This window comes from Ranitomeya variabilis, chromosome 1 (genome assembly GCF_051348905.1).
Source record: "Ranitomeya variabilis isolate aRanVar5 chromosome 1, aRanVar5.hap1, whole genome shotgun sequence".
Classification (NCBI taxonomy): domain Eukaryota; kingdom Metazoa; phylum Chordata; class Amphibia; order Anura; family Dendrobatidae; genus Ranitomeya; species Ranitomeya variabilis.
The window spans coordinates 529,665,085-529,690,859 of record NC_135232.1 but is presented as its reverse complement, the minus strand read 5'-3'; the positions used below and the strand labels follow the sequence as shown (position 1 = coordinate 529,690,859).

Below are 25,775 nucleotides of genomic sequence, written 5' to 3'. Positions count from 1 at the left end.
CTTGCACCACGTGTGCTAGGACTAAGACGCCCCGCTCCCGTCCTGTTGGCACACTACTTCCTCTCGAGGTACCTAGTAAGCCATGGATGGAAATTTCCATGGATTTTATCACTGACTTGCCCTCCTCAGCTGGGAACACGGTCATCTTGGTGATTGTTGATCGGTTCTCAAAAATGTCGCACTTTGTGTCTTTGCCTTCGTTGCCTAACGCTAAGACTCTGTCTCAGGTATTTGTGCAGGAGGTGGTCAGACTTCATGGGGTTCCATCTGACATCGTTTCTGATAGGGGGTCTCAGTTTGTGGCAAAGTTTTGGAAAGCATTTTGTTCACGGCTGGGGATCAAGTTGTCTCATTCTTCGGCGTTTCATCCTCAGTCAAATGGTCAGACCGAGCTTATGAACCAAAATTTGGAACAGTACTTACGCTGTTTTGTTTTGGATAACCAGGAGGAGTGGTCGAAGTTCCTTCCTTTGGCTGAGTTTGCTATCAATAATCACCTTCAGGAGTCGTCTGGGGAATCTCCGTTTTTTTTGTGTTTACGGGCTTCATCCTCAATTTTGTACTTTGAGTCAGGGGGGCTCTTCCGGCCTCCCGGAGGAAGACCAGTTAGGAGCACAATTATCATCAGTCTGGAGGAGAGTTAAACAACGTGAGTGCTAGGTACAAACGTGTGTCTGACAGTAGGCGTGTGCCAGGTCCGGACCTGAGTGTGGATGACTGGGTGTGGTTATCCACAAAGAACATAAGACTCAAAATACCATCCCTTAAATTGGTCCACGATTTATTGGTCCATTTAGGGTCGCCGCTGTCACTAACCCACCGTACCGGTTGGAGCTTCCTACGTTGTATAAAATACGATATTTTATTAATTACCATGGAGGGAATCTCAAACATTTTGAATTCTATAGAATAGAGAATGTCTACAGACCACAGAGAGGAGGTAATCATAAACGCAAATTGCTGAACAGATTCTCATCAAACAATATTATATATTTTACAATTCATAGTTATAGATATTATACGTTACTACTGTATATTGATTTTTCTCTTTCTCTTCCTTTCTATTATGCATTAATTAGTCTGTCACATGATGTGTTTTTAAGGTGGTTTATAATTGTGATTATATTGTATTATGTTTATTTAAATGTTTTTAATTGAGTAACCAATGAAATTGGTGGACACATGATATAAAACTACCATTTGCTGTTGAGAAGTTAGATCATGATGAAGACTTTTGTCGAAACATGTTGATCTGCTCTCCTGTGTATTCAGTGCCAGACATTATGTGTTTCCCACAGTTTTTACACTATTTTGGATTAAAAGATTTTTTTAGCTACCTCCGCTGGATCTTTTCCTCCTTTTTTCACTCATCTCTAAAGAAGACCTGTGATTCATTACTCAACATGACTGTTTGTCTCCAGGTCTTCCAGGGGGACGTGACACCCTTGTGACAGTATGTCAAGGAACGTATATACTATACAGTATAATCCTTAGATGAGTCATGAGTAGAAATATAGTGAACATTGCTACTCACTAATTTACTGGAAACCCAGTTCCACTTACAGATTTGCTATACAGAAACCTTTGTGATAAACCTTTTATGACAGATTAGCAATGTTGGTTCCCATACATAAATCCCTATCAGCCGGTGTTGTGTTTCCTGTTTATGCAGCCGATAATGCTGAAAGCACAGGAAGGCAATAGATAAGGTATGGGAGTTACTCCAGCAATTTATATATTCCAGGAAGACAATCTGGAAAAGGTCAGAGAGAGTTGTGCTTGCAATACAGAATGGCTGTACCCAAACTTCTGTCTGTTTTGACAGTGCTGCTGAGCATCGCACGTTATGGTAAGTAATACCTCTCTATAATGGCACAAGTATCGGTACGGTCAAGTGTGTGTAAATGATGATAGAAGTGATATGTAGTGTTGTGTATACATATAATATTTTTTTTTCTTTCAATAGAGAGACAACATTTGGTTTAAAACAAATTGATGTGTTTTTTTTTCAAAGCTATATGTGATACCTTCTATTATACTCTATCTGTATTTGTGTCCAAATTGTTTTTTTTTCTTTAATTGGAAATTCTATAATATAGTAATTTAGGTCTAGTAGTTTAACCTCATGAGCTATCCTACATGATAAAAGAAAAAATACATCTTCACACACTTTCAGATCCTTTATAGTTAATTGGTAGCTAGAATATCAGTATTGCATCCATTTAACTGACCATTTCCATAAGTGTATTTCTCTTTGTTACATTTTTCCTTGTGATTATGCACCAGTCAGATGTTATGTCTTTATTACTACGTGCTGTAATTTTTTTCTTCAGCAAATATTACAATAAAATACTCTGGTCGGAGATTGTTGTGAAGCATAGCTCACTCATAGGCATGAGAAAAATATATACAGTAGGATGCCATAATGTGAATGGTCAGGAAGAATGGTTTGACAAAATGAGCAATTGTTCTATGAATCCTTAACCACTGAGGCATGAAGGAAGGGGCTTAGGATCGGGGACATTACTACAGGAAAGGGCACAAGATTGGAGATTTTAATACAGGATGGGATTCAGAATGGGGACATTATTACAGGATAGGAGCCAAGAGAGAGGACATTATTACAGGGGCCTGTACATCTGACCAATGTGATGGTGGTAGACCTACTCCAAATTTTGTAACGGGGCCCATAACACTCTAGCTATACCACTTCTTATCACAATGCCCACCCTAATATATCCAGTGCCAGTGGTCAATTTCAAAGTAGTGGTATGTTTTATCAAATGCTTTATTACAAATGGTTTCTCCCCTAAATACATTGTAAAAATTTGGACCTATAATCTATGCCAGTTTCATATACATTTTACCACATAATAATACATTTCATTTTTAAATTAAGGGTATTGCATATATTCGTGCACTATGTGATATTTTGTATGTTTGCAAATTGTTTGTTAAATTTAAATTGTTTAAAAAATATATTGTTATTATAGTACGGTATCTGTCCCCCTCTGATAGGAGATGTAAGAAATATATTTTCCATGCAACATTCTCTTTATCCTCCTCTCTTTTGTAATTCTGTACATCATGTGTTTAATCTAAACTGTATAAATTGTGTTTGTCACAGAAATTGTCCTTATTTACTGTATTTATTAACTAAGGTGCACTTTGTCACTTTATACATATATACGAGTATATACTAGATGGAGGCAGTAATGTCACCATGGGGGCAGGCTTTGCAGCGTTCAGAATCTCTCCCCCCATGTGCTCATCCACCTATCCACTCTCTCTCCCCATGTGCTGACTTCTCCCGTCTGTGCTCTCTTCTGTGACCTGTGTACCCCATGTGCTCTTCTCCTTGTCTGCCGCTCCTCCTGTACAAAGATGGTGGCAGTCAGTGAATCATTCAGCTGATCCTGGTGGCGGCATGTTCGCGACAGTGTTCCACTAGTGGTACCACGTAAGAAGCTGCGTACGGCGTATACAGTGTGTGTGTGTGTGTGTGTGTGGTGCGTACGGCGTATATATTGTGTGTGTGCTGCATACGGCATATACAGTGTGTATGTGGTGCATGCGGCGTATACAGTGTGTGTGTGTGTATGCTGCGTATGGCATATACAGTGTGAGTTTGGTGCGTACGGCATATACAGTGTGTGTGTGTGGTGTGCCGGTGTTCTGCTAGTGGTACCACGCAAGAGGCTGGTATGTTGAATGACAACATTCAATAGCGCTTACGCAGGTGGTAAATTAACTTAAAATGATGTTAATAATAATAATAATAATTAAAAGTCAGAATAATACTAATACATTTTATTCACAGTGTAAAAGCAAACTGGATTCATGTAGTAATGTGTGGGGACAGAGCCTCGTGTGGTAATGTGTGGGGATGCAGCCTCATGTGGTAATGTGTGAGGATGGAGCCTCATGTGGTAATGTGTGGGGACAGAGACTCGTGTGGTAATGTGTGGGTACAGAGCCTCGTGTGGTAATGTGGGGGGACGGAGCCTCATGTGGTGATGTGTGTGGGGCGGAGCCTCGAGTGGTAATGTGGGGGGGATTATGTGTGGTAATATGGTGGGGGATGGGATTATGTGTGGTGATGTGGTAAGGGGGCAAGATTATGTGTGGTAATGTGGTTGGGGTGGGATTATGTGTGGTAATGAGGTGGGGGGGCTGAAATATGTGTGGTAATGTGGTGGGGGGCGGGATTATGTGTGGTAATGTGGTGGGGGGGCAGGATTATGTGTGGTAATGTGGTGGGGGGAATAAGTGTGTGTGGTAATGTGGTAAGGGGGTGGGATTTTGTGTGGTAATGTGGTGGGGGCGGCATTATGTGTGGTAATGTGGTGGGGGCGGGATTATGTGTGTTAATCTAGTGGGGGGTGGGATTATGTGTGGTAATGTGGTAGGTGCGGGATTATGTGTGGTAATGTGGTAGGGGGCGGGATAATGTGTGGTAATGTGGTGATGGGGCAGGATTATGTGTGGTAATGTGGTGGGGGGCAGGATTATGTGTGTAAATCGGTGTGGGGACGGGATTATGTGTGGTGATGTCGTGGGGGGTGGGATTATGGGTGGCAATGTGGTGGGGGCGGGATTATGTGTGGTGATGTGGTGGGGGTCGGGTTATGTGTGGTGATGTGGTTGGGGGCGGGATTATGTGTGGTAATGTGGTGGGGGGGCAGGATTATGTGTGGTAATGTGGTGGGAAGCGGGATAATGTGTGGTAATGTGGTGGGGGGTGGGATTATGTGTGGTAATGTGGTGGGGGGCAGGATTATGTGTGGTAATGTGGTGGGAAGCGGGATAATGTGTGGTAATGTGGTGGGGGGCGGGATTATGTGTGGTAATGTGGTAGGGGGTGGGTTTATGTGTGGTAATGTGGTGCAGGTGGGATTATGAGTTGTAATGTGCTGGGGGGCGGGATTATGTGTGGTAATGTGGTGGGGGGGTGGGATTATGTGTGGTAATGTGGTGGGGGCAGGATTATGTGTGGTAATGTGGTGGGGGGGCGGGATTATGTGTGGTTATGTGGTGGGGGGCGGGATTATGTGTGGTAATGTGGTGGGGGCGGGATTATGTGTGGTAATGTGGTGGGGGTGGGATTATGTGTGGTAATGTGCTGGGAGGGCAGGATTATGTGTGGTAATGTGGTGGGAAGCGGGATAATGTGTGGTAATGTGGTAGGGGGTGGGTTTATGTGTGGTAATGTGGTGGGGGGCGGGATTATGTGGGTAATGTGGTGGAGGGGCGGGATTATGTGGGTAATGTGGTGGAGGGGCGGGATTATGTGTGGTAATGTGGTGGGGGGCGGGATTATGTGTGGTAATGTGGTGGGGGGCGGGATTATGTGTAGTAATGTGGGGGCGGGATTATGTGTGGTAATGTGGTGGGGGGCGGGATTATGTGTGGTAATGTGGAGGGGGTGGGATTATGTATGGTATTGTGGTGGGGGGCGGGATTATGTGTGATTATGTGGTGGGGGGCGGGATTATGTGTGGTAATGTGGTGGGGGGTGGAATTATATGTGGTAATGTGGTGGGGGGCGGGATTATATGTGGTGATGTGGTGGGGGCAGGATTATGTGTAGTAATGTGGTGAGGGGCAGGATTATTTGTGGTAAAATGGGGGGCGGGATTATGTGTGGTAATGTGGTGGGGGGCGGGATAATGTGTGGTAATGTGTTGGGGGGCAGGATTGTGTGTGGTAATGTGGTGGGGGGCGGGATTGTGTGTGGTAATGTGGTGGGGGGCGGTATTGTGTGTGGTAATGTGGTGGGGGGCAGGACTATATGTGGTAATGTGGTGAGGGGCGGGATTATGTGGGTAATGTGGTGGAGGGGCAGGATTATGTGTGGTAATGTGGTGGGGGGCGGGATTATGTGTGGTAATGTGGTGGGGGCGGGATTATGTGTGGTAATGTGGAGGGGATGGGATTATGTATGGTATTGTGGTGGGGGGTGGGATTATGTGTGATTATGTGGTGGGGGGCGGGATTATGTGTGGTAATGTGGTGGGGGGTGGAATTATATGTGGTAATGTGGTGGGGGGCGGGATTATGTGGGTAATGTGGTGGAGGGGCAGGATTATGTGTGGTAATGTGGTGGGGGGCGGGATTATGTGTGGTAATGTGGTGGGGGCGGGATTATGTGTGGTAATGTGGAGGGGATGGGATTATGTATGGTATTGTGGTGGGGGGTGGGATTATGTGTGATTATGTGGTGGGGGGTGGAATTATATGTGGTAATGTGGTGGGGGGCCGGATTATGTGTGGTAATGTGGTGGGGGGCGGGATAATGTGTGGTAATGTGTTGGGGGTGGGATTATGTGTGGTAATGTGGTGGGGGGCAGGATTGTGTGTGGTAATGTGGTGGGGGGCGGGATTGTGTGTGGTAATGTGGTGGGGGTGGGATTGTGTGTGGTAATGTGGTGGGGGGCGGGATTATGTGTGGTAATGTGGTGGGGGGCAGGATTATGTGTGGTAATGTGGTGGTGGGTGGGATTATGTGTGGTAATGGGGTTTGGGGGCTGGATTATGTGTGGTGATGTGGTGGGCAGTGGTATTATGTGTGGTGATGTGGTGGGGGGGCGGGATTATGTGTGGTGATGTGGTGGGGTCAGGATTATGTGTGGTGATGTGGTGGGGGTCAGGAATATGTGTGATGATGTGGTGAGGTTGCAAGATTATGTGTGGTGATGTGGTGGGGGGCGTGATTATGTGTGGTAATGTGGTGGGGGGGCGGGATTATGTGTGGTAATGTGGAGGGGGGCAGGATTATGTGCGGTAATGTGGGGGGGGCGGGATTTTGTGTGGTAATGTGGTGGGGGGCAGGACTATGTGTGGTAATGTGGTGGGGGGCGGGATTATGTGGGTAATGTGCTGGAGGGGCGGGATTATGAGTGGTAATGTGGTGGGGGCGTGATTATGTGTGGTAATATGGTGGGGGCGGGATTATGTGTAGTAATGTGGTGGGGGCGGGATTATGTGTGGTAATGTGGTGGGGGGGCGGGATTATGTGTGGTAATGTGGTGGGGGGGTGAGATTATGTGTGGTAATGTGGTGGTGGGCGGGATTATGTGTGGTTATGTGGTGGGGGGGCGGGATTATGTGTGGTAATGTGGTGGGGGGCGGGATTATGTGTGGTAATGTGGTGGGGGGGCGGGATTATGTATGGTGATGTGGTGGGGGGCGGGATTATGTGTGGTGATGTAGTGAGGGTCAGGATTAGGTGTGGTAATGTGGTGGAGGTGGGATTGTGTGTGGTAATGTGGTGGGGGGTGGGATTATTTGTGGTAATGTGGTGGGGGGGCGGGATTGTGTGTGGTAATGTGGTGGGGGGGCGGGATTGTGTGTGGTAATGTTGTGAGGGGCAGGATTGTGTGTGGTAATGTGGTGGGGAAGCGGGATTGTGTGTGGTAATGTGGTGGGGGGCAGGATTATGTGTGGTAATGTGGTGGGGGTGATATTGTGTATGGTAATGTGGTGGGGGGGTGGGATTATGTGTGGTAATGTGGTGGGAAGCGGGATAATGTGTGGTAATGTGGTGGGGGGCGGGATTATGTGTGGTAATGTGGTAGGGGGTGGGTTTATGTGTGGTAATGTGGTGCGGGTGGGATTATGAGTTGTAATGTGGTGGGGGGCAGGATTATGTGTGGTAATGTGGTGGGGGGGCGGGATTATGTGTGGTAATGTGGTGGGGGCGGGATTATGTGTGGTAATGTGGTGGGGGCGGGATTATGTGTGGTAATGTGGTGGTGGGCGGGATTATGTGTGGTAATGTGGTGGGAGTGGGATTATGTGTGGTAATGTGGGGGGCAGGATTATGTGTGGTAATGTGGTGGGGGCGGGATTATGTGTGGTATTGTGATGGGGGGTGGGATAATGTGTGGTAATGTGGTGGAAAGGGGGGATTGTGTGTGGTAATGTGGTGGGGGCAGGATTGTGTGTGGTAATGTGGTGAGGGGAGGGATTATGTGTGGTAATGTGGTGGGGGGCAGAATTGTGTGTGGTAATGTGGTGGGGGGCATGATTATGTGTTGTAATGTGGTGTGGGGACAGGATTATGTGTGGTGATGTGGTGGGGGGGCAGGATTATGTGTGATGATGTGGTGGGGGTCGGGATTATGTGTGGTGATGTGGTGGGGGGCGGGATTATGTGTGATGACGTTGTGGGTGGCAAGATTATGTGTGGTGATGTGGTGGGGGCGTGATTATGTGTGGTGATGCGGTGGGGGGCAGGATTATGTGCGGTAATGTGGTGGGGGGCGGGATTATATGTGGTAATGTGGTGGGGGGCAGGATTATGTGCGATAATGTGGTTGGGGGCGGGATTATGTGTGGTAATGTGGTGGGGGGCAGGACTATATGTGGTAATGTGGTGGGGGGCGGGATTATGTGGGTAATGTGGTGGAGGGGCGGGATTATGTGTGGTAATGTGGTGGGGGGCGGGATTATGTGTGGTAATGTGGTGGGGGGCGGGATTATGTATGGTATTGTGGTGGGGGCGGGATTATGTGTGATTATGTGGTGGGGGGCGGGATTATGTGTGGTAATGTGGTGGGGGGTGGAATTATATGTGGTAATGTGGTGGGGGGCGGGATTATGTGTGGTGATGTGGTGAGGGGCAGGATTATGTGTGGTAAAATGGGGGGCGGGATTATGTGTGGTAATGTGGTGGGGGCGGGATAATGTGTGGTAATGTGTTGGGGGTGGGATTATGTGTGGTAATGTGGTGGGGGGGCAGGATTGTGTGTGGTAATGTGGTGGGGGCGGGATTGTGTGTGGTAATGTGTTGGGGGCGGGATTGTGTGTGATAATGTTGTGGGAGGCGGGATTATGTGTGGTAATGTGGTGGGGGGCAGGATTCTGTGTGGTAATGTGGTGGGGGGCGGGATTATGTGTGGTAATGGGGTTTGGGGGCTGGATTATGTGTGGTGATGTGGTGGGGGGGCGGGATTATGTGTGGTGATGTGGTGGGGTCAGGATTATGTGTGGTGATGTGGTGGGGGTCAGGAATATGTGTGATGATGTGGTGAGGTTGCAAGATTATGTGTGGTGATGTAGTGGGGGGCGTGATTATGTGTGGTAATGTGGTGGGGGGGCGGGATTATGTGTGGTAATATGGAGGGGGGCAGGATTATGTGCGGTAATGTGGGGGGGGCGGGATTTTGTGTGGTAATGTGGTGGGGGGCAGGACTATGTGTGGTAAAGTTGTTGGGGGGTGGGATTATGTGGGTAATGTGCTGGAGGGGCGGGATTATGAGTGGTAATGTGGTGGGGGCGTGATTATGTGTGGTAATGTGGTGGGGCGGGATTATGTGTAGTAATGTGGTGGGGCGGGATTATTTGTGTTAATGTGGTGGGGGGGCGGGATTATGTGTGGTAATGTGGAGGGGGTGGGATTATGTTTGGTATTGTGGTGGGGGGTGGGATTATGTGTGGTAATGTGGTGCAGGGCGGGATTATGTGTGGTAATGTGGTGGGGGGCGGGATTATATATGGTGATGTGGTGGGGGGCGGGATTATGTGTGGTGATGTAGTGAGGGGCAGGATTAGGTGTGGTAATGTGGTGGGGGTGGGATTGTGTGTGGTAATGTGGTGGGGGTGGGATTATTTGTGGTAATGTGGTGGGGGGGCGGGATTGTGTGTGGTAATGTGGTGGGGGGGCGGGATTGTGGGTGGTAATGTTGTGAGGGGCAGGATTGTGTGTGGTAATGTGGTGGGGAGGTGGGATTGTGTGTGGTAATGTGGTGGGGGGCAGGATTATGTGTGGTAATGTGGTGGGGGTGGGATTATGTGTGGTAATGTGGTGGGGGGGCAGGATTGTGTGTGGTAATGTGGTGGGGGCGGGATTGTGTGTGGTAATGTGGTGGGGGCGGGATTGTGTGTGGTAATGTTGTGGGAGGCGGGATTATGTGTGGTAATGTGGTGGGGGGCAGGATTATGTGTGGTAATGTGGTGGGGGGCGGGATTATGTGTGGTAATGGGGTTTGGGGTCTGGATTATGTGTGGTGATGTGGTGGGCAGTGGGATTATGTGTGGTGATGTGGTGGGGGGGCGGGATTATGTGTGGTGATGTGGTGGGGTCAGGATTATGTGTGGTGATGTGGTGGGGGTCAGGAATATGTGTGATGATGTGGTGAGGTTGCAAGATTATGTGTGGTGATGTGGTGGGGGGCGTGATTATGTGTGGTAATGTGGTGGGGGGGCGGGATTATGTGTGGTAATATGGAGGGGGGCAGGATTATGTGCGGTAATGTGGGGGGGGCGGGATTTTGTGTGGTAATGTGGTGGGGGGCAGGACTATGTGTGGTAAAGTTGTTGGGGGGTGGGATTATGTGGGTAATGTGCTGGAGGGGCGGGATTATGAGTGGTAATGTGGTGGGGGCGGGATTATTTGTGTTAATGTGGGGTGGGGGCGGGATTATGTGTGGTAATGTGGAGGGGGTGGGATTATGTGTGGTATTGTGGTGGGGGGTGGGATTATGTGTGGTAATGTGGTGCAGGGCGGGATTATGTGTGGTAATGTGGTGGGGGGGCGGGATTATATATGGTGATGTGGTGGGGGGCGGGATTATGTGTGGTGATGTAGTGAGGGGCAGGATTAGGTGTGGTAATGTGGTGGGTGTGGGATTGTGTGTGGTAATGTGGTGGGGGTGGGATTATTTGTGGTAATGTGGTGGGGGGGCGGGATTGTGTGTGGTAATGTGGTGGGGGGGCGGGATTGTGGGTGGTAATGTTGTGAGGGGCAGGATTGTGTGTGGTAATGTGGTGGGGAGGTGGGATTGTGTGTGCTAATGTGGTGGGGGGCAGGATTATGTGTGGTAATGTGGTGGGGGTGATATTGTGTGTGGTAACGTATTGGGTGTTGTGGTAATTTTTGTGTGCGGTAATGTAGTGGGGGCGGGATTGTGTGTGGTAATGTGGTGGGGGGTGGGATTATGTGTGGTACTGTGGTGGGGGCGGAATTGTGTGTGATAATGTGGTGGGAGTGGGATTGTGTGTGGTAATGTGTTGGGGGGCGGGATTATGTGTCATAATGTGGTGGGGGCGGGATTGTGTGTGGTAATGTGGTGGGGGCGGGATTGTGTGTGGTAAAGTGGTGGGGGCGGGATCGTGTGTAGTAATGTGGTGGTGGCGGGATTGTGTGTGGTAATGTGTTGGGGGCGGGATTGTGTGTGGTAATGTGGTGGGCGGGCGGGATTATATGTGGTAATGTGGTGGAGTGGGGATTGTGTGTGGTAATGTGGTGGGGCGGGATTATATGTGGTAATGTGGGATGTGGGGGGCGGAGCTACTGTGCAGGGGGCGGGATTAGCGAGTAATCACGATGCCTCATATATATAGATATATATATAGAACCAAGAAAGAAAGGAGTATACATGTCCCAAACACCATATTTAAAAACCAATTGTAAACTTTATTGCATAAGCTAAATAATAATAAACATATCCATAACAGTTATATGTATATATGCAGTAGGCAATATATACCAACACAGAGGTATCAAAGAGAAAACATAACGGTACACCAAGTTACAGGTGAGTTGCAAATTTCATCCCTATGGTAAACAACAAATGCATACACGCAAATGGCGGCACGTAGGGCCCTAAAACAAATTATACATCATATAGTCCTCATGTGAAATGAAGGGTCCACAATGCCGCTGTTTAACCAGTATAGTTGCCCACTTACCCATAATAAATACAAAGGGGAGCGACCCACACTTCACCCAGCGGCTCCGAACGCGCGTTTCACGGTATAGCTTTATCAACAGGGTTTGATTATGTCTCCGTCCCATGTGTTTATATACATGTAACGCCGGAAATATGGCCGGTAAACGGCACATGCGCATTGGCGAATCACACCAGCCACCATCAAGGGCCATTACTACAGAGCGCACATAGGGCGGAATACCGCAGTTAGACGTCATAACATGTGCGCCCTGCGTCTGTAGATAGCCACCAAGGGAGACGGGTAAGAGGAACAATCAACGCGCATGCGCTCCCACCAGCGGCCATTTACAAGGAGCCCAGAGGCGCAGCCATATTTGTGAAGACACAATAGATAAATACACATACCCAATACTTATACAGTGTGTCTAAAATCTAACCACCCCATGAAATATACAGCAATATTATTAACTGCACGTTCCCAATAAAGTATAAGTGAATACACCGTAAAGAAGAGAAAATTGTACAACATACTAAGTATTGTATACATAAAAACATGTATATAATATATATATATAATATACAAAATTCAAAAATTATTATATAAAAGTGCAGTCAGTGCATAGTATATAAAGTGCAAATATAGCATAAAAGATGTCTTCCTATATTCTTCAAACTTCCGTGTACAGAGACAGAGGAGAAAGGCTATCGCAATTCAATGGCATCTGGGCTTGGTGTACCGTTATGTTTTCTCTTTGATACCTCTGTGTTGGTATATATTGCCTACTGCATATATACATATAACTGTTATGGATATGTTTATTATTATTTAGCTTATGCAAAGAATTTTACAATTGGTTTTTAAATATGGTGTTTGGGACATGTATACTCCTTTGTTTCTTGGTTCTATGTAATTGGAGTTGTTAGTTTGATCGGACACCCTTGGGGTGTTCAGGGAGGGATATATACCCTCAGTTACAGGATATATTGGTGCTTTATGATTACGTCTATATATATATATATATATATATATATATATAAAATCATTATGGATTATATTTGGAAAAATTACACAATAATATAAATTGTACTTAACCCCTTAGTGACAGAGCCAATTTGGTACTTAATGACCGAGCCAATTTTTACAATTCTGACCACTGTCACTTTATGAGGTTATAACTCTGGAACGCTTTATCGGATCCCGCTGATTCTGAGACTGTTTTTTCATGACATATTGTAATTCAAGTTATTGGTAACATTTCTTCGATATTACTTGCGATTATTTATGAAAAAAATGGAAATATGGCGAAAATTTTTAAAATTTTGCAATTTTCAAACTTTGTATTTTTATGCCCTTAAATCGGAGAGATATGTCATGAAAAATAGTTAATAAATAACATTTCCCACATGTCCACTTTACATGAGCACAATTTTGGAAACAAAATTTTTTTTTGTTAGGGAGTTATAAGGGTTAAAAGTTGACCAGCAATTTCTCATTTTTACAACACCATGTTTTTTTTAGGGACCACATCACCTTTGAAGTCATTTTGAGGGGTCTATATGATAGAAAATAACCAAGTGTGACACCATTCTAAAAACTGCACCCTTCAAGCTGCTCAAAACCACATTCAAGAAGTTTATTAACCCTTTACGTACTTCACAGGAACTGAAACAATGTGGAAGAAAAAAATGAACATTTAACTTTTTTTTGCAAACATTTTATTCAGAACCATTTTTTTTAATTTTCACAAGTGTAAAAACAGAAATTTAACCACAAATTTTATTGCGCAATTTCTCCTGAGTACGCCGATACCTCATATGTGGAGGTAAACCACTGTTTGGGCACACCGCAGAGCTTGGAAGTGAAGGAGCGCCGTTTGACTGTTTCAATGCAGAATTGGCTGGAATTGAGATCGGACGCCATGTCGCGTTTGGAGAGCCCCTAATGTGCCTAAACAGTGGAAACCCCCCACAAGTGACACAATTTTGGAAACTAGACCCCTTAAGGAACTTAACTAGATGTGTGGTGAGCACTTTGAACCCCCAAGTGCTTTACAGAAGTTTATAACGTAGAGCCGTGAAAATAAAAAATCGCATTTGTTTTCACAAAAATGATTTTTTCGCCCACAAATTCTTATTTTCACAAGGGTAACAGGAGAAATTAGACCACAAAAGTTGTTGTGCAATTTCTCCTGAGTACGTCGTTACCCCATATGAGGAGGTAAACCACTGTTTGGGCGCACCGCAGAGCTTGGAAGTGAAGGAGCACCGTTTGACTTTTTCAATGCAGAATTGGCTGGAATTGAGATCGGATGCCATGTCGCGTTTGGAGAGCCCCTGATGTGCCTAAACAGTGGAAACCCCCCACAAATGATACCATTTTGGAAACTAGACCTCTTAAGGAACTTATCTAGATGTGTGGAGAGCACTTTGAACCCCCAAGTGCTTCACAGAAGTTTATAACGTAGAGCCGTGAAAAAAAAAAATCGCATTTTTTCTACAAAAATGATCTTTTTGCCCCCAAATTTTTATTTTCACAAGGGTAGCAGGAGAAATTAGACCACAAAAGTTGTTGTGCAATTTCTCCTGAGTATGTCGATACCCCATATGTGGGGGTAAACTACTGTTTGGCGCACCGCAGAGCTTTGAAGAGAAGGAGTGTCGTTTTACTTTTTCAATGTAGAATTGGCTGGAATTGAGATCGGACGCCATGTCACGTTTGGAGAGCCCCTGATGTGCCTAAACAGTGGAAACCCCCCACATATGACACCATTTTGGAAACTAGACCCCTTAAGGAACTTATCTAGATGTGTGGTGGGCACTTTCAACCCCCAGGTACTTCACAGAAGTTTATAACGTAGAGCCGTGAAAATAAAAAAATCACATTTTTTCTACAAAAATGATCTTTTTGCCTCCAAATTTTTATTTTACCAAGGGTAACAGGAGAAAATGGACCCAAGAAGTTGTTGAACAATTTGTCCTGAGTATGCTGACACCCAATATGTGGGGGTAAACCACTGTTTGGGCGCATGGCTGAGCTCGGAAGCAAAGGAGCGCTATTTGACTTTTCAATGCAAAATTGACTGGAATTGAGATCGGACGCCATGTCGCGTTTGGAGAGCCCCTGATGTGCCTAAACAGTAGAAACCCCACAAAAGTGACCCTATTTTGGAAACTAGACCCCCCATGGAACTTATCTAGATGTGTAATGAGAACTTTGAGTGCCCAAGTGCATCATAGAAGTTTATAATGCAGAGTCGTGAAAATAAAAAATATTTTTTTTTTTAACAAAAAAGATTTTTAGCCCCCAAGTTTTTATTTTCACAAGGGTAACAAGAGAAATTGGACCCCAAAAGTTGTTGTCCAATTTGTCCTGAGTATGCTGGTACCCCATATGTGGGGGTAAACCACTGTTTTGGCGCATGGCTGAGCTCGGAAGGGAAGGAGTGCCGTTTTGGAATGCAGACTTTGATAGAATTGTCTGCTGGCGTTATGTTGCGTTTTCAGACCCCTAATGTACCTAAACAGTAGAATCCCCCAACAAGTGACCCCATTTTGGAAAATAGACCCCCCAAGGAACTTATCTAGATATGTGGTGAGAACTTTGAATGCCCAAGTGCATCACAGAAGTTGATAATGCAGAGTAGTGAAAATAAAAAATATATTTTTTCCCACAAAAAAGATTTTTTAGCCCCCAAATTTTTATTTTCACAAGGGTAACAAGAGAAATTGGACCCCAATAGTTGTTGTCCAATTTTTCCTGAGTATGCTGGTACCCAATATGTGGGGGTAAACCACTGTTTGGGCGCACGGCAGAGCTCGGAAGGGAAGGAGCGCCATTTTGGAATGCAGGCTTTGATAGAATGGTCTGCGGGCGTTATGTTGCGTTTGCAGAGCCACTGATGTACCTAAACAGTAGAAACCCCCCACAAGTGACACCATTTTGGAAACTAGACCCCCCAAGGAACTTATCTAGATATGTGGTGAGAACTTTGAATGCCCAAGTGCTTCACAGAAGTTTATAATGCAGAGTAGTGAAAATAGAAAATATTTTTTTTTCCACAAAAAAGATTTTTTAGCCCCCAAGTTTTTATTTTCACAAGGGTAACAAGAGAAATTGGACACCAATATTTGTTCTCCAATTTGTCCTGAGTATGCTGGTACCCCATATGTGGGGGTAAACCACTGTTTGGGCACACGGCAGAGCTCGGAAGAGAAGAAGCGCCATTTTGGAATTCAGACTTTGATAGAATTGTCTGTGGGTGTTATGTTGCGTTTGCAGAGCCCCTGATGTACCTAAACAGTAGAAACCCCCCACAAGTGACCAAATTTTGGAAACTAGACCCCCCTAAGGAACTTATCTAGATATGTGGTGAGAACTTTGAATGCTCAAGTGCTTCACAGAAGTTTATAATGCAGAGTAGTGAAAATAAAAAAATATTTTTTTCCCACAAAAAAGATTTTTAGCCCCCAAGTTTTTATTTTCACAAGAGTAACAGGAGAAATTGGACCCCAAAAGTTGTTGTCCAATTTATCCCGAGTACGCTGATGCCCCATATGTGGAGGTAAACCACTGTTTGGGCGCACGGCAGAGCTCAGAAGGGAGGGAGCACCATTTGACTTTTTTAGCGCAAAATTGGCTGTCGTGTTTGGAGACCCCCTGATGTACCTAAACAGTGGAAACCCCCCAATTCTAACTCCAACCCTAACTCCAACACACCCCTAACCCTAATCTCAACCCGATCCATAATCCTAATCACAACCCTAACGATAATCACAACCCTAACCCCAAAACAGCCCTAATCTCAACCCTAACCATAACCCTAATCAAAACCCTAAATCCAACACACCCCTAACCCTAATCTCAACCCTAACCTCAAACCTAACCCTAATCCCAATACACCCCTAACCCTAATCCCAACCCTAACCTCAAACCTAACCCTAATCCCAATACACCCCTAACCATAATCCCAACCCTAACCTTAACCCTAATCCCAACCCTAACCCTAATCCCAACCCTAATCCCAAACGTAACCCTAATCCCAACCGTAACCCTAATACCAACCCTAATCCAAACCCTAACCCTAATCCCAACTCTAACGCTAACTTTAGCCCCAACCCTAACCATAACTTTAGCCCCAACCCTAACCCTAACCCTAATTTTAGCCCCAACCCTAGCCCTAACCCTAACTTTAGCCCCAATCCTAACCCTAAATTTAACCCTAACCCTAGCCCTAACTTTAGCCCCAACCCTAACCCTAAGGCTACTTTCAAACTTGCGTTGTGTGGCATCTGTCACAATCCATCGTTTTGGACAAAAAACGGATCCTGCAAATGTGCCCACAGGATGCCTTTTTTGCCCATAGACTTGTATTGCCGACGGATGGCCACACGTCACGTCCATCGTGCACTGGATCCGTTGTGTTTTGGCAGACCGTTGTCAGAAAAAAAGTTCAATGTAACCTTTTTTTTGTACGTCGCATCCGCCATTTCCGCGCATGCGTGGCCGTAACTCTGCCCCCTCCTCCCCAGGACATAGACTGGGCATCGGATGCGTTGAAAAACTGCATCCACTGCCCACGTTGTGCACAATTTTCACAACGTGCGTCGGTTCGTCGGGCTGACGCATTGCGACCGCCCCGTACCGACGCAAGTGTGAAAGAAGCCTAAGGCTACTTTCACACTAGTTTCGTACTCGGCCCATCGCAGTGTGTCGGGCCGACGTACCGACGCTAGCGTTGTAAGCGCCGCACAACGGGTGCAGCGGATGCTGTTTTTTCAACGCATCCGCTGCCCCATTGTGAGGTGCGGGGAGGTGGGGGCGGAGTTCCGGCCGCGCATGCGCGGTCAGAAATGGCGGACACGTCGCACAAAAAGAGTTACATGTAGCTTTTTTTGTGCCGACGGTCCGCCAAAGCACGATGCATCCGTCGCACGGCGGATGCGACGTGTGGCAATCCGTCGCAATTTGTCGCTAATGCAAGTCAATGGAGAAAAAACGCATCCTGCAAGCACTTTTGCAGGATGCGTTTTTTCTCCAACGACGCATTGCGACAGAAGCCAAAAAACGCTAGTGTGAAAGTAGCCTAACCCTAACCCTAGCCCTAACCCTAAATTTAGCCCCAACCCTAGCCCTAACCCTAAATTTAGCCCCAACCCTAGCCCTAACCCTAACCCTAACCCTAGCCCTAACCCTAGCCCTAACCCTAACCCTAGCCCTAACCCTAGCCATAGCCCTAACCCTAACCCTAATTTTAGCCCCAACTCGTCTCTCCTGCCGGCCGGCAGATGGCAGCAGATGGCGGGCGCACTGCGCATGCGCCCACCATTTTCTTCCCGAGGAAGAAGCCGGCCGGCAGGAGGAGACGTAGGAGGACCCAGGGACACCGGCTGAGTATGATAGGGTCCCCGAATCCCCCTATTTCTCTGTCCTCTGATGTGCGATCACATCAGAGGACAGAGAATTACAGATCGCTTTTTTTTTTTTTTTTTTGCGGTCGCCGGTAAACAGTTAATTACCGGCGATCGCAAAACAGGGGTCGGTGAAAACCGACCCCGATCATGTTCTTTGGGGTCTCGGCTACCCCCGGCAGCCGAGTCCCCAAAGATCTTCTGGGTGCCGGGCGGCGGGCGCACTGCGCATGCGCCCGCCATTTTTTCCCTGGAAAAAAGATGTCGGCGCCCATCGGGAGCCACGAGGAGCACCGGGGGAGATATGTGAGTATTGGGGGGCTATTGGGGGCCATCGGGGACCCTATTTCTCTGTCCTCCGATGTGCGATCACATCAGAGGACAGAGAAATTAAATGGCAAATCGCGTGGTTTTTTTTTTGTTGCGACCGCCGGTAAACGGTTAATTACCGGCGATCGCAACTCGGGGGTCGGTAAAAACCCCCCGATTTATGTTCTCTGGGGTCTCGGCTACCCTCGGCAACTGAGACCCCAGAGAAAATCCGACTCTGGGGGGCGCTATTCACTTTTTCCACAGCGCCGTTAATTAACGGCGCTGTGGTTTAAGTACCCTTAGCGGCCGCCGTTAAAAGGCGTATCGGCGGTCGTTAAGGGGTTAATATTGTTTTATTATTATTTTACTTTATAATGCAATCTGTGATAATATTTCTTCTTGGCACCTTTTGCACTTCAGGTTAGACACATACATCACAAACAGCACAATGTCACGAATTACACAATAGTGATTTTTCTTGGTACAACTTAATAGATTACATTACCGTAACTCACGCATGCGCTGAGTTCTCCTGCATTCTTCCTGCTACCTACAGCGCATGAGCACAAACGGAACTTTATATTAACCGCAGCCAGTCAAGTGACCGGAACGGCCCAATATTTATACCGGACAATTAACACACTGAGGCCATGCCCCCTGAAAAAGCGATAACCACGCGAAATGCGCATCGGAATACGTGGCCGCAGTCCAAGCAGGATCTTTTCTTCCAATGGGTAATTAACCTTTTATTTAATACTATCATGATACATGTATAGCGAGCACTAATTACATACCATGATTTTCACAATAGTTTTGACATCATAGCACCTTACCATATTATCTTTTTGCTATATATTTTGGTACACGGTAATGGATAAAGCAATCTAGTATAAGAATGATAGAAGATGCTGGCGTTTCTTATGTAGATTACTATAATTTATAGGTAGTTCGCATACCCTTCCTTATTATGTAATCCTGACTTGGCCTTCAGCCACTGTCATTTCACCTACGTATCAAAACCCTTTATGTACCCACTGTAATTTATTTTTATGACGCAAATGTTGATTATTGGTATTTTTTCATGTAATAATAAAGATATTTGTAATTTTTATATAGTCATGACTCTACTACTAGGTGGATACAGAGTGATTATAAAACGGGTACATTCCTTATAATATTCTAAATTTAAAACCAGTTTGAAGGAAATTCATGAATGTTGTGTGCCAGAATTGTTGTCAAAAGGTGACAAATTTTGGTGCATACTTAACTTGGGCAAAAATGTTTATCTTTTTTCTAAAAATATTTCTAAAAATTGTAATGGCACTGTAACACTGATTACGTCGATACCTTTGGCGAAGAAATTTGCTTTGTGGTTACTTAACCAGCATTTTAAGTTTTCAGCTACCTAGATTTCAGTGCACAGGGGTTGGACTGTACACGGGGGTCTTCACCTCCCTGTCTGTGATTCCCTAGCAGAAAAGTTCAAATGGTGATTAACCTCTTAACAACCAGACGTATTTTTGTTTTTGCAGTTTTGTTTTTCGCTCCCTTACTTTCCAGAGCCATAACTTTTTCATTATTTGGTCAAAATGGCCATGTGAGGGCTTAGTTTTTGCAGGACGAGTTCTACTTTTGAACAACACCATTAGTTTTAACATATCATGTATTGAAAAATAGGAAACAAAACTCCAAGTGCGGTGAAATTGCATAAAAAAGTGCAATCGCACAGTGCTTTTTTTTTTTTTTACCATGTTCACTAAATGCTAAAAGTGACCTGCCATAAGGAATCTCCAGGTCATTGCAAGTTTATAGACACCAAACATGTATAGGTTCTTTTTTATTTAAGTGGAGAAAAAAAAACACCACAATTTGTAAAAAAAAAAAATTGCGCGATTTTTCAATACTCGTAGCATCTCCATTTTTCATGATCTAGGGAAAGGGCGAGGGCTTATTTTTTTTGTGCCGAGCTGATGTTTTTAATGATTCCATTTTGGTGCAGATACAATCTTTATCTAATGCTGTGGTAACCAAAAAGGTAATTCTGGCATTTTTACTTTTTTACTCCTTACACTGTTTAACGATCAGGATAATCTTTTTTTTATATTGATAGATCAGGCGATTCTGAATGCGGCGATACCACATATGTGTATATTTGATTATTTTATTGTTTTATTTTGAATGGGGCGAAAGGGGAGTGATTTTATATATTTTTTATATTTTTAGAAACATATTACCATATATTTATATTTTATATTTTTTTTAATTTTTTTTTACTGTTTGCATGCTTCAATAGTCTCCACGGGAGACTAGAAACTGCAGTTGTCTGATCGGCTCTGCTACATACATGCGATGATCAGATCGACCACCGGGTGGTGCTCATAGCAATCTGGCTATGACAACCATAGAGGTCTGCTGGAGACCTCTGGTTGTCATGCCGACCCATCAGTGACCCGCGATCATGTGACGGGGGTCACCGATGAGTGGGTTTAGTGACACGCTTCCAGTAAACGCAAGTTAAATGCCGCTATCAGAGATTGACAGGGTCATTTAACTAGTCAACATCTGTGGGTGAATCGCGATTCCACCCGTGGTTGTTGCGGGCACATGTCAGCTATAAATATCAGCTGTCATGTGCCCAGAAAGGTGCGGCCTCAGCGCCTGAGCCCAAACCAAACAGCGGGAGTCCGACATCGATGTACTATTGCGCCCAATGTTGGAAAGGGGATAAAAAAGAACCACAAAATGGATTTCTTTAACAAAGGTATCAATTTGATTTATATTACAGTGCCATTACAGACATGTCTTTACATTACATAATCATTCTGACAGGATCTCGTTATTAAAACTCACTGCACTTGAGAATTTTTTGGGTTACTAACGGCTTGATTATTCTGCCTGATTATTAGAAAACAGATGTAAGTGCACTGTTATATGCAAATACAGCTAAGTAGAGACGCATCAAATTTATTAAGAAGTGCTTGCCTTTTAATCAATTACACTGTGTTCCAAATTATTATGCAATTTGGATTTAAGCGTCATAAAGATTTAATTGTTTTGTTTTTCAAATAAACTCGTGAATGGTATTGTGTCTCAGGGCTCAATGGATCATTGAAATCAATCTTAAACACATGTGAAAATTAGTTTTCCAGGTGATTCTAATTAAAGGAAAACTACTTAAAAATGATGTTCCACATTATTAAGCAGGCCACAGGTTTCAAGCAATATGGGAAATAAAAAGGATCTCTCTGCTGCTGAAAAGCAATAAATTGTGCAATGCCTTGGACAAGGTATGAAAACATTAGATATTTCTCGAAAACTTAAGAGTGATCATCATACTGTGAAGAGATTTGTGACTGAAACAGAGCACAGACAGAGTTCATGCAGAGAAAGTCATAATGAGGAAGGTTTATGCCAGACAAATTCATTGGATTAAGAGAGCAGCTGCCAAAATACCATTACAAAGCAGCAAACAGTTATAGGAAGCTGCTGGTGCCTCTGGAGTCCCTCGAATCTCAAGGTGTAGGATCCTTCAAAGGCTTGCTGTGATGCATAAACCTACTATTCACCCACCCATAAACAGTGCTCATAAGCAGAAACGGTTGCAGTGGGTCCAGACATACATGAAAACTAATGTTTAAACAGTCTTGTTTACTGATGAGTGTCGAGCACTCCTGGATGGTCCAGATGGATGGAGTAGTGGATGGTTGGTGGATGGCCACCATGTCCCAACAAGGCTGCAACATCAGCAAGGAGGTGGAGGAGTCGTGTTTTGGGCCAGAATCATGGGGAAACAGCTGGTAGGGCCCTTTAAGGTTCCTGAAGGTGTGAAAATGACCTCTGCAAAGTATATAGAGTTTCTGACTGACAACTTTCTTCCATGGTTTAAAAAGCAGAACCGTGCCTTCAGGAGCAAAATCATCTTCATGCATGACAATGCACCATCTCATGCTGCAAAGAATACCTCTGAGTCATTGGCTATTATGGGCATAAAAGGAGATAAACTCATGGTGTGGCCACCATCTTCCCCTGACCTCAACCCTATAGAGAACCTTTGGAGTATCATCAAGCAAAAGATCTATGAGGGTGGAAGGCAGTTCAAATCAAAACAGCAGCCCTGGGAGGCTATTCTGACTTCATGCAAAGAAATACAAGCAGAAACTCTCCAAAAATTTACAAGTTCAATGGATGCAAGAATTGTGAAGGTGATATCAAAGAAGTGGTCCTATATTAACATGTAACTTGGCCCGTTAGGATGTTTTGGAGTTAAATAGCTTTTTTGTTCAGTGAATGTGACCTCCTTATGCTGCAAATTCCACAAATGAGCATTTTCAGTTCTTTAAAGCATATCAAATGTTTAGAAATTCTACTGTGCCTAATAATTTGGAACAGTGCATTTTGAGTTTTTATTAATTTTGGAGATTACACTGTTATCATTGGGAGGTTTCTTCAATAAAATTCGATGTATACTCTAACGGGTGATGACTTTTATTAGACTGACTGTTATTTGAACCAACCAGTTAGGAAAATCTGAGAAAAATGTCATTTGCATAATAATTTGGAACATGGTGTAGGTGCAATCTACTCCAGCATACATTAGGTTTAGATTGGAGTATGAAATGCTAGTTTTTATAAATTATTCCTCAATTCTTGCGCTTTTACGAGGTAACCTACAACTAGTTTTTCACACCATTATCTATCTATAGGCACAACACAATACTACATATAACCTAATTTGTCCTCTGCATCTATTCCAACGTAACACCTAATTACATTAAAGGGGGCTCTGAGAAATGTAATAAATACAATGAAAATAAACAGAGTACATTTAACCCCTTAGTGATGGAGCCAAATTTTTGAAATCTGACCAGTGTCACTTTATGTGTTAATAACTCTGCAATGCTTCAACAAATCCCAGTGATTTTGAGATTGTTTTTTCATGACACATTATACTTTATGATAATGGTAAATTTAGGTCAATATGTTTTGTGCTTATTTATAAAAAGTATCAAAAATGTTAGAAAAATGTTAAAAAATTTGCACTTTTCTAAATTTGAATGATTATCTCTTTAATCCAGATGGTCATACCACAGCAAACCATTAATAAATAACATTTCCCACATGTCGGCTTTATATCAGCACCATTTGTAAAATGTTATTTTATTTTGTTAGCATTTTATGAGGTTTAAAAATGTAGCATCAATTTTTCATATTTTCAAGGAAATTTACAACATTTCTTTTTTTAAGGACTTATCCATGTTTGAAGTGACTTTAGGGGTCCTATATATTGGAAAACCCCAAACGTGATACCATTATAAAAACTGAACCCCCTGACATATTGAAAACTGCAGTCAGTTAGTTTGTTAACCCTTCAGGTGCATTACAAGAATTAATGCAAAGTGACATGACAGAAATGTAAATGTGTATTTTTACCACCTAAATATCTCTAACTTCTGAACAGATTACTACAGCTGTCAGACTCTAAGGCCACTATTTAGTCATGAATTGCCATGGCAAACATCAGGACCACAAAATCATGATCTAAGGGCACCAATTGGGATAAAGAGGAAGCCCTCACACTCTTTTACCCATTTATAATGATGCAGTCACTATTGACAGCAGCATCTAAGGGGTTAAACAGATTTGGATGGTGCAAACACTGATCATGGCTGATACAGCAAATTGTCAGCTATAGTGCACAGCCGACAGCTGCTGGATTGTCACCTGAATGGGGATGCTATTTTCTTATATCTGAGGTCAGTAAAAAGACAATTGGCAGTCATTAAGGGGTTAAATATTTAAAATTTTAATAAACACTAGTGATGGACGAGCAATAAAATGCTCGGGTGCTTATTGCTCAGGTCGTACAAATTAGAATTATCGGGTGCTCGACCCGAGCAACGAGCCCAATGCAATTCTATGGGAAACTTGAGCATTTTTACTGCGCACCCCCCGGCGGTCTGGAGATGAACTAAAAATTGCAGAAACCAATGGGAACAGTGCTCACATAACATGGGAACAGCATGGGGAAGACCCTTGGAAGTATTTCTGACTCCCAGGTCACTGCTGTGAACAATGTTATCAGAGTATCAAGCCACTTTTACAGACTCACAATAAAACATACAAAAACTAAACCAAAAGAGATTTTCCTGGAAAATATGTTAAGGAACATCCTTTCCAGGGTAATGACTTGTATATAAGGCAAAATAAATAACCAAAAACCAAAATTCTCCTCCACCACTTGGGCTATGTTCACTCGTAGTGTTTTTGATGTGTTTTTCAACTTTAGCATTGCTTTCAACCAAGACAAATGCATTCACTGGGAAATGTAATTTTACAACCTTATCGGGCCTTGTGGTGTGTGACACATCCTCAGACACATCCTGCTTCATTTATGAAGGAGGGACACTGAAAGACACAAAGCCAATTTTATACAGCAATAAGGCGGCAGTAGTGTATCTTACATATTACTCATCAAACTCAAATTGACAGGTGGGCCCGCCCCTATCAAAGTGTATCAAAGTGTGTAACCCCTCCCTGTCAGCCAGCTGTCCCTCCTTGTCTGGCTGTCAGCTTTTGATATAGCTTGATATTGTTAATCTGAGCCGGTGATTATTATCCCAGTATTGTTTTTTATATTAGATTTTCATATGTAGCTGGTGTGAGATTATTCTGTAAGATGTATTTTAGAAGCAGTGTTTCTGCCGGTTGTTATGTGAAAGCTCATTTTACAGGTGTCCGGGCAAGACATACAGCTAATGGCCAGTAAATCAACACAGCTTAGGTGTTTGTTTCTGGCTGCAATTTTGTTTCTGTCTGCAATTCCAGTTGTTATGTGAAAGAGGCATTCTCAAAGTATTTCTTACGTAAACACAAACAGCGCAAGACATACAGCTAATGGTCAGTCAATCAACACAGCTTAGGTGTTTGTTTCTGTCTGCAATTTTGCTGGCCATATTACAACACCCACAAGTATGAAGCGGTGTGTTTTATACGATTATAAAAACTAATCATATGTAGCTGGTGTGAGATTATTCTGTAAGATGTATTTTAGAAGCAGTGTTTCTGCCGGTTGTTATGTGAAAGCTCATTATACAGGTGTCCGGGCAAGACATACAGCTAATGGCCAGTCAATCAACACAGCTTAGGTGTTTGTTTCTGTCTGCAATTTTGCTGGCCATATTACAACACCCGCAAGTATGAAGCGGTGTGTTTTATAGGATTATAAAAACCAAAGACACGATATTGTAAAAGTTTAAAAAGATTTTATTGTAAAATTTTGTAGCATCGGTAGAGACTTTTTTTTAGGTAGCAGAGTTCCGCGTGTGGTACCTAATGATGGGGAATGTAAAGATTGAATTGTACGTGGCGGCGGGGCTAGCT

General features: G+C 44.2%; 1 protein-coding gene across 1 annotated transcript in view; it reads left to right on the top strand.

The window, feature by feature from the left end:
• The first annotated feature begins 1,745 nt into the window (after positions 1-1,745).
• The window catches only part of LOC143766616 (serine protease ami-like), a 558,097-nt gene continuing 534,067 nt past the window's right edge, over positions 1,746-25,775 (top strand). Inside the window, exon 1 of the mRNA XM_077254425.1 lies at positions 1,746-1,849. Within this exon, the coding sequence (XP_077110540.1) occupies positions 1,792-1,849 (58 nt within the window). The 5' untranslated portion in view covers positions 1,746-1,791. The remainder of the gene's footprint in view (positions 1,850-25,775) is intronic.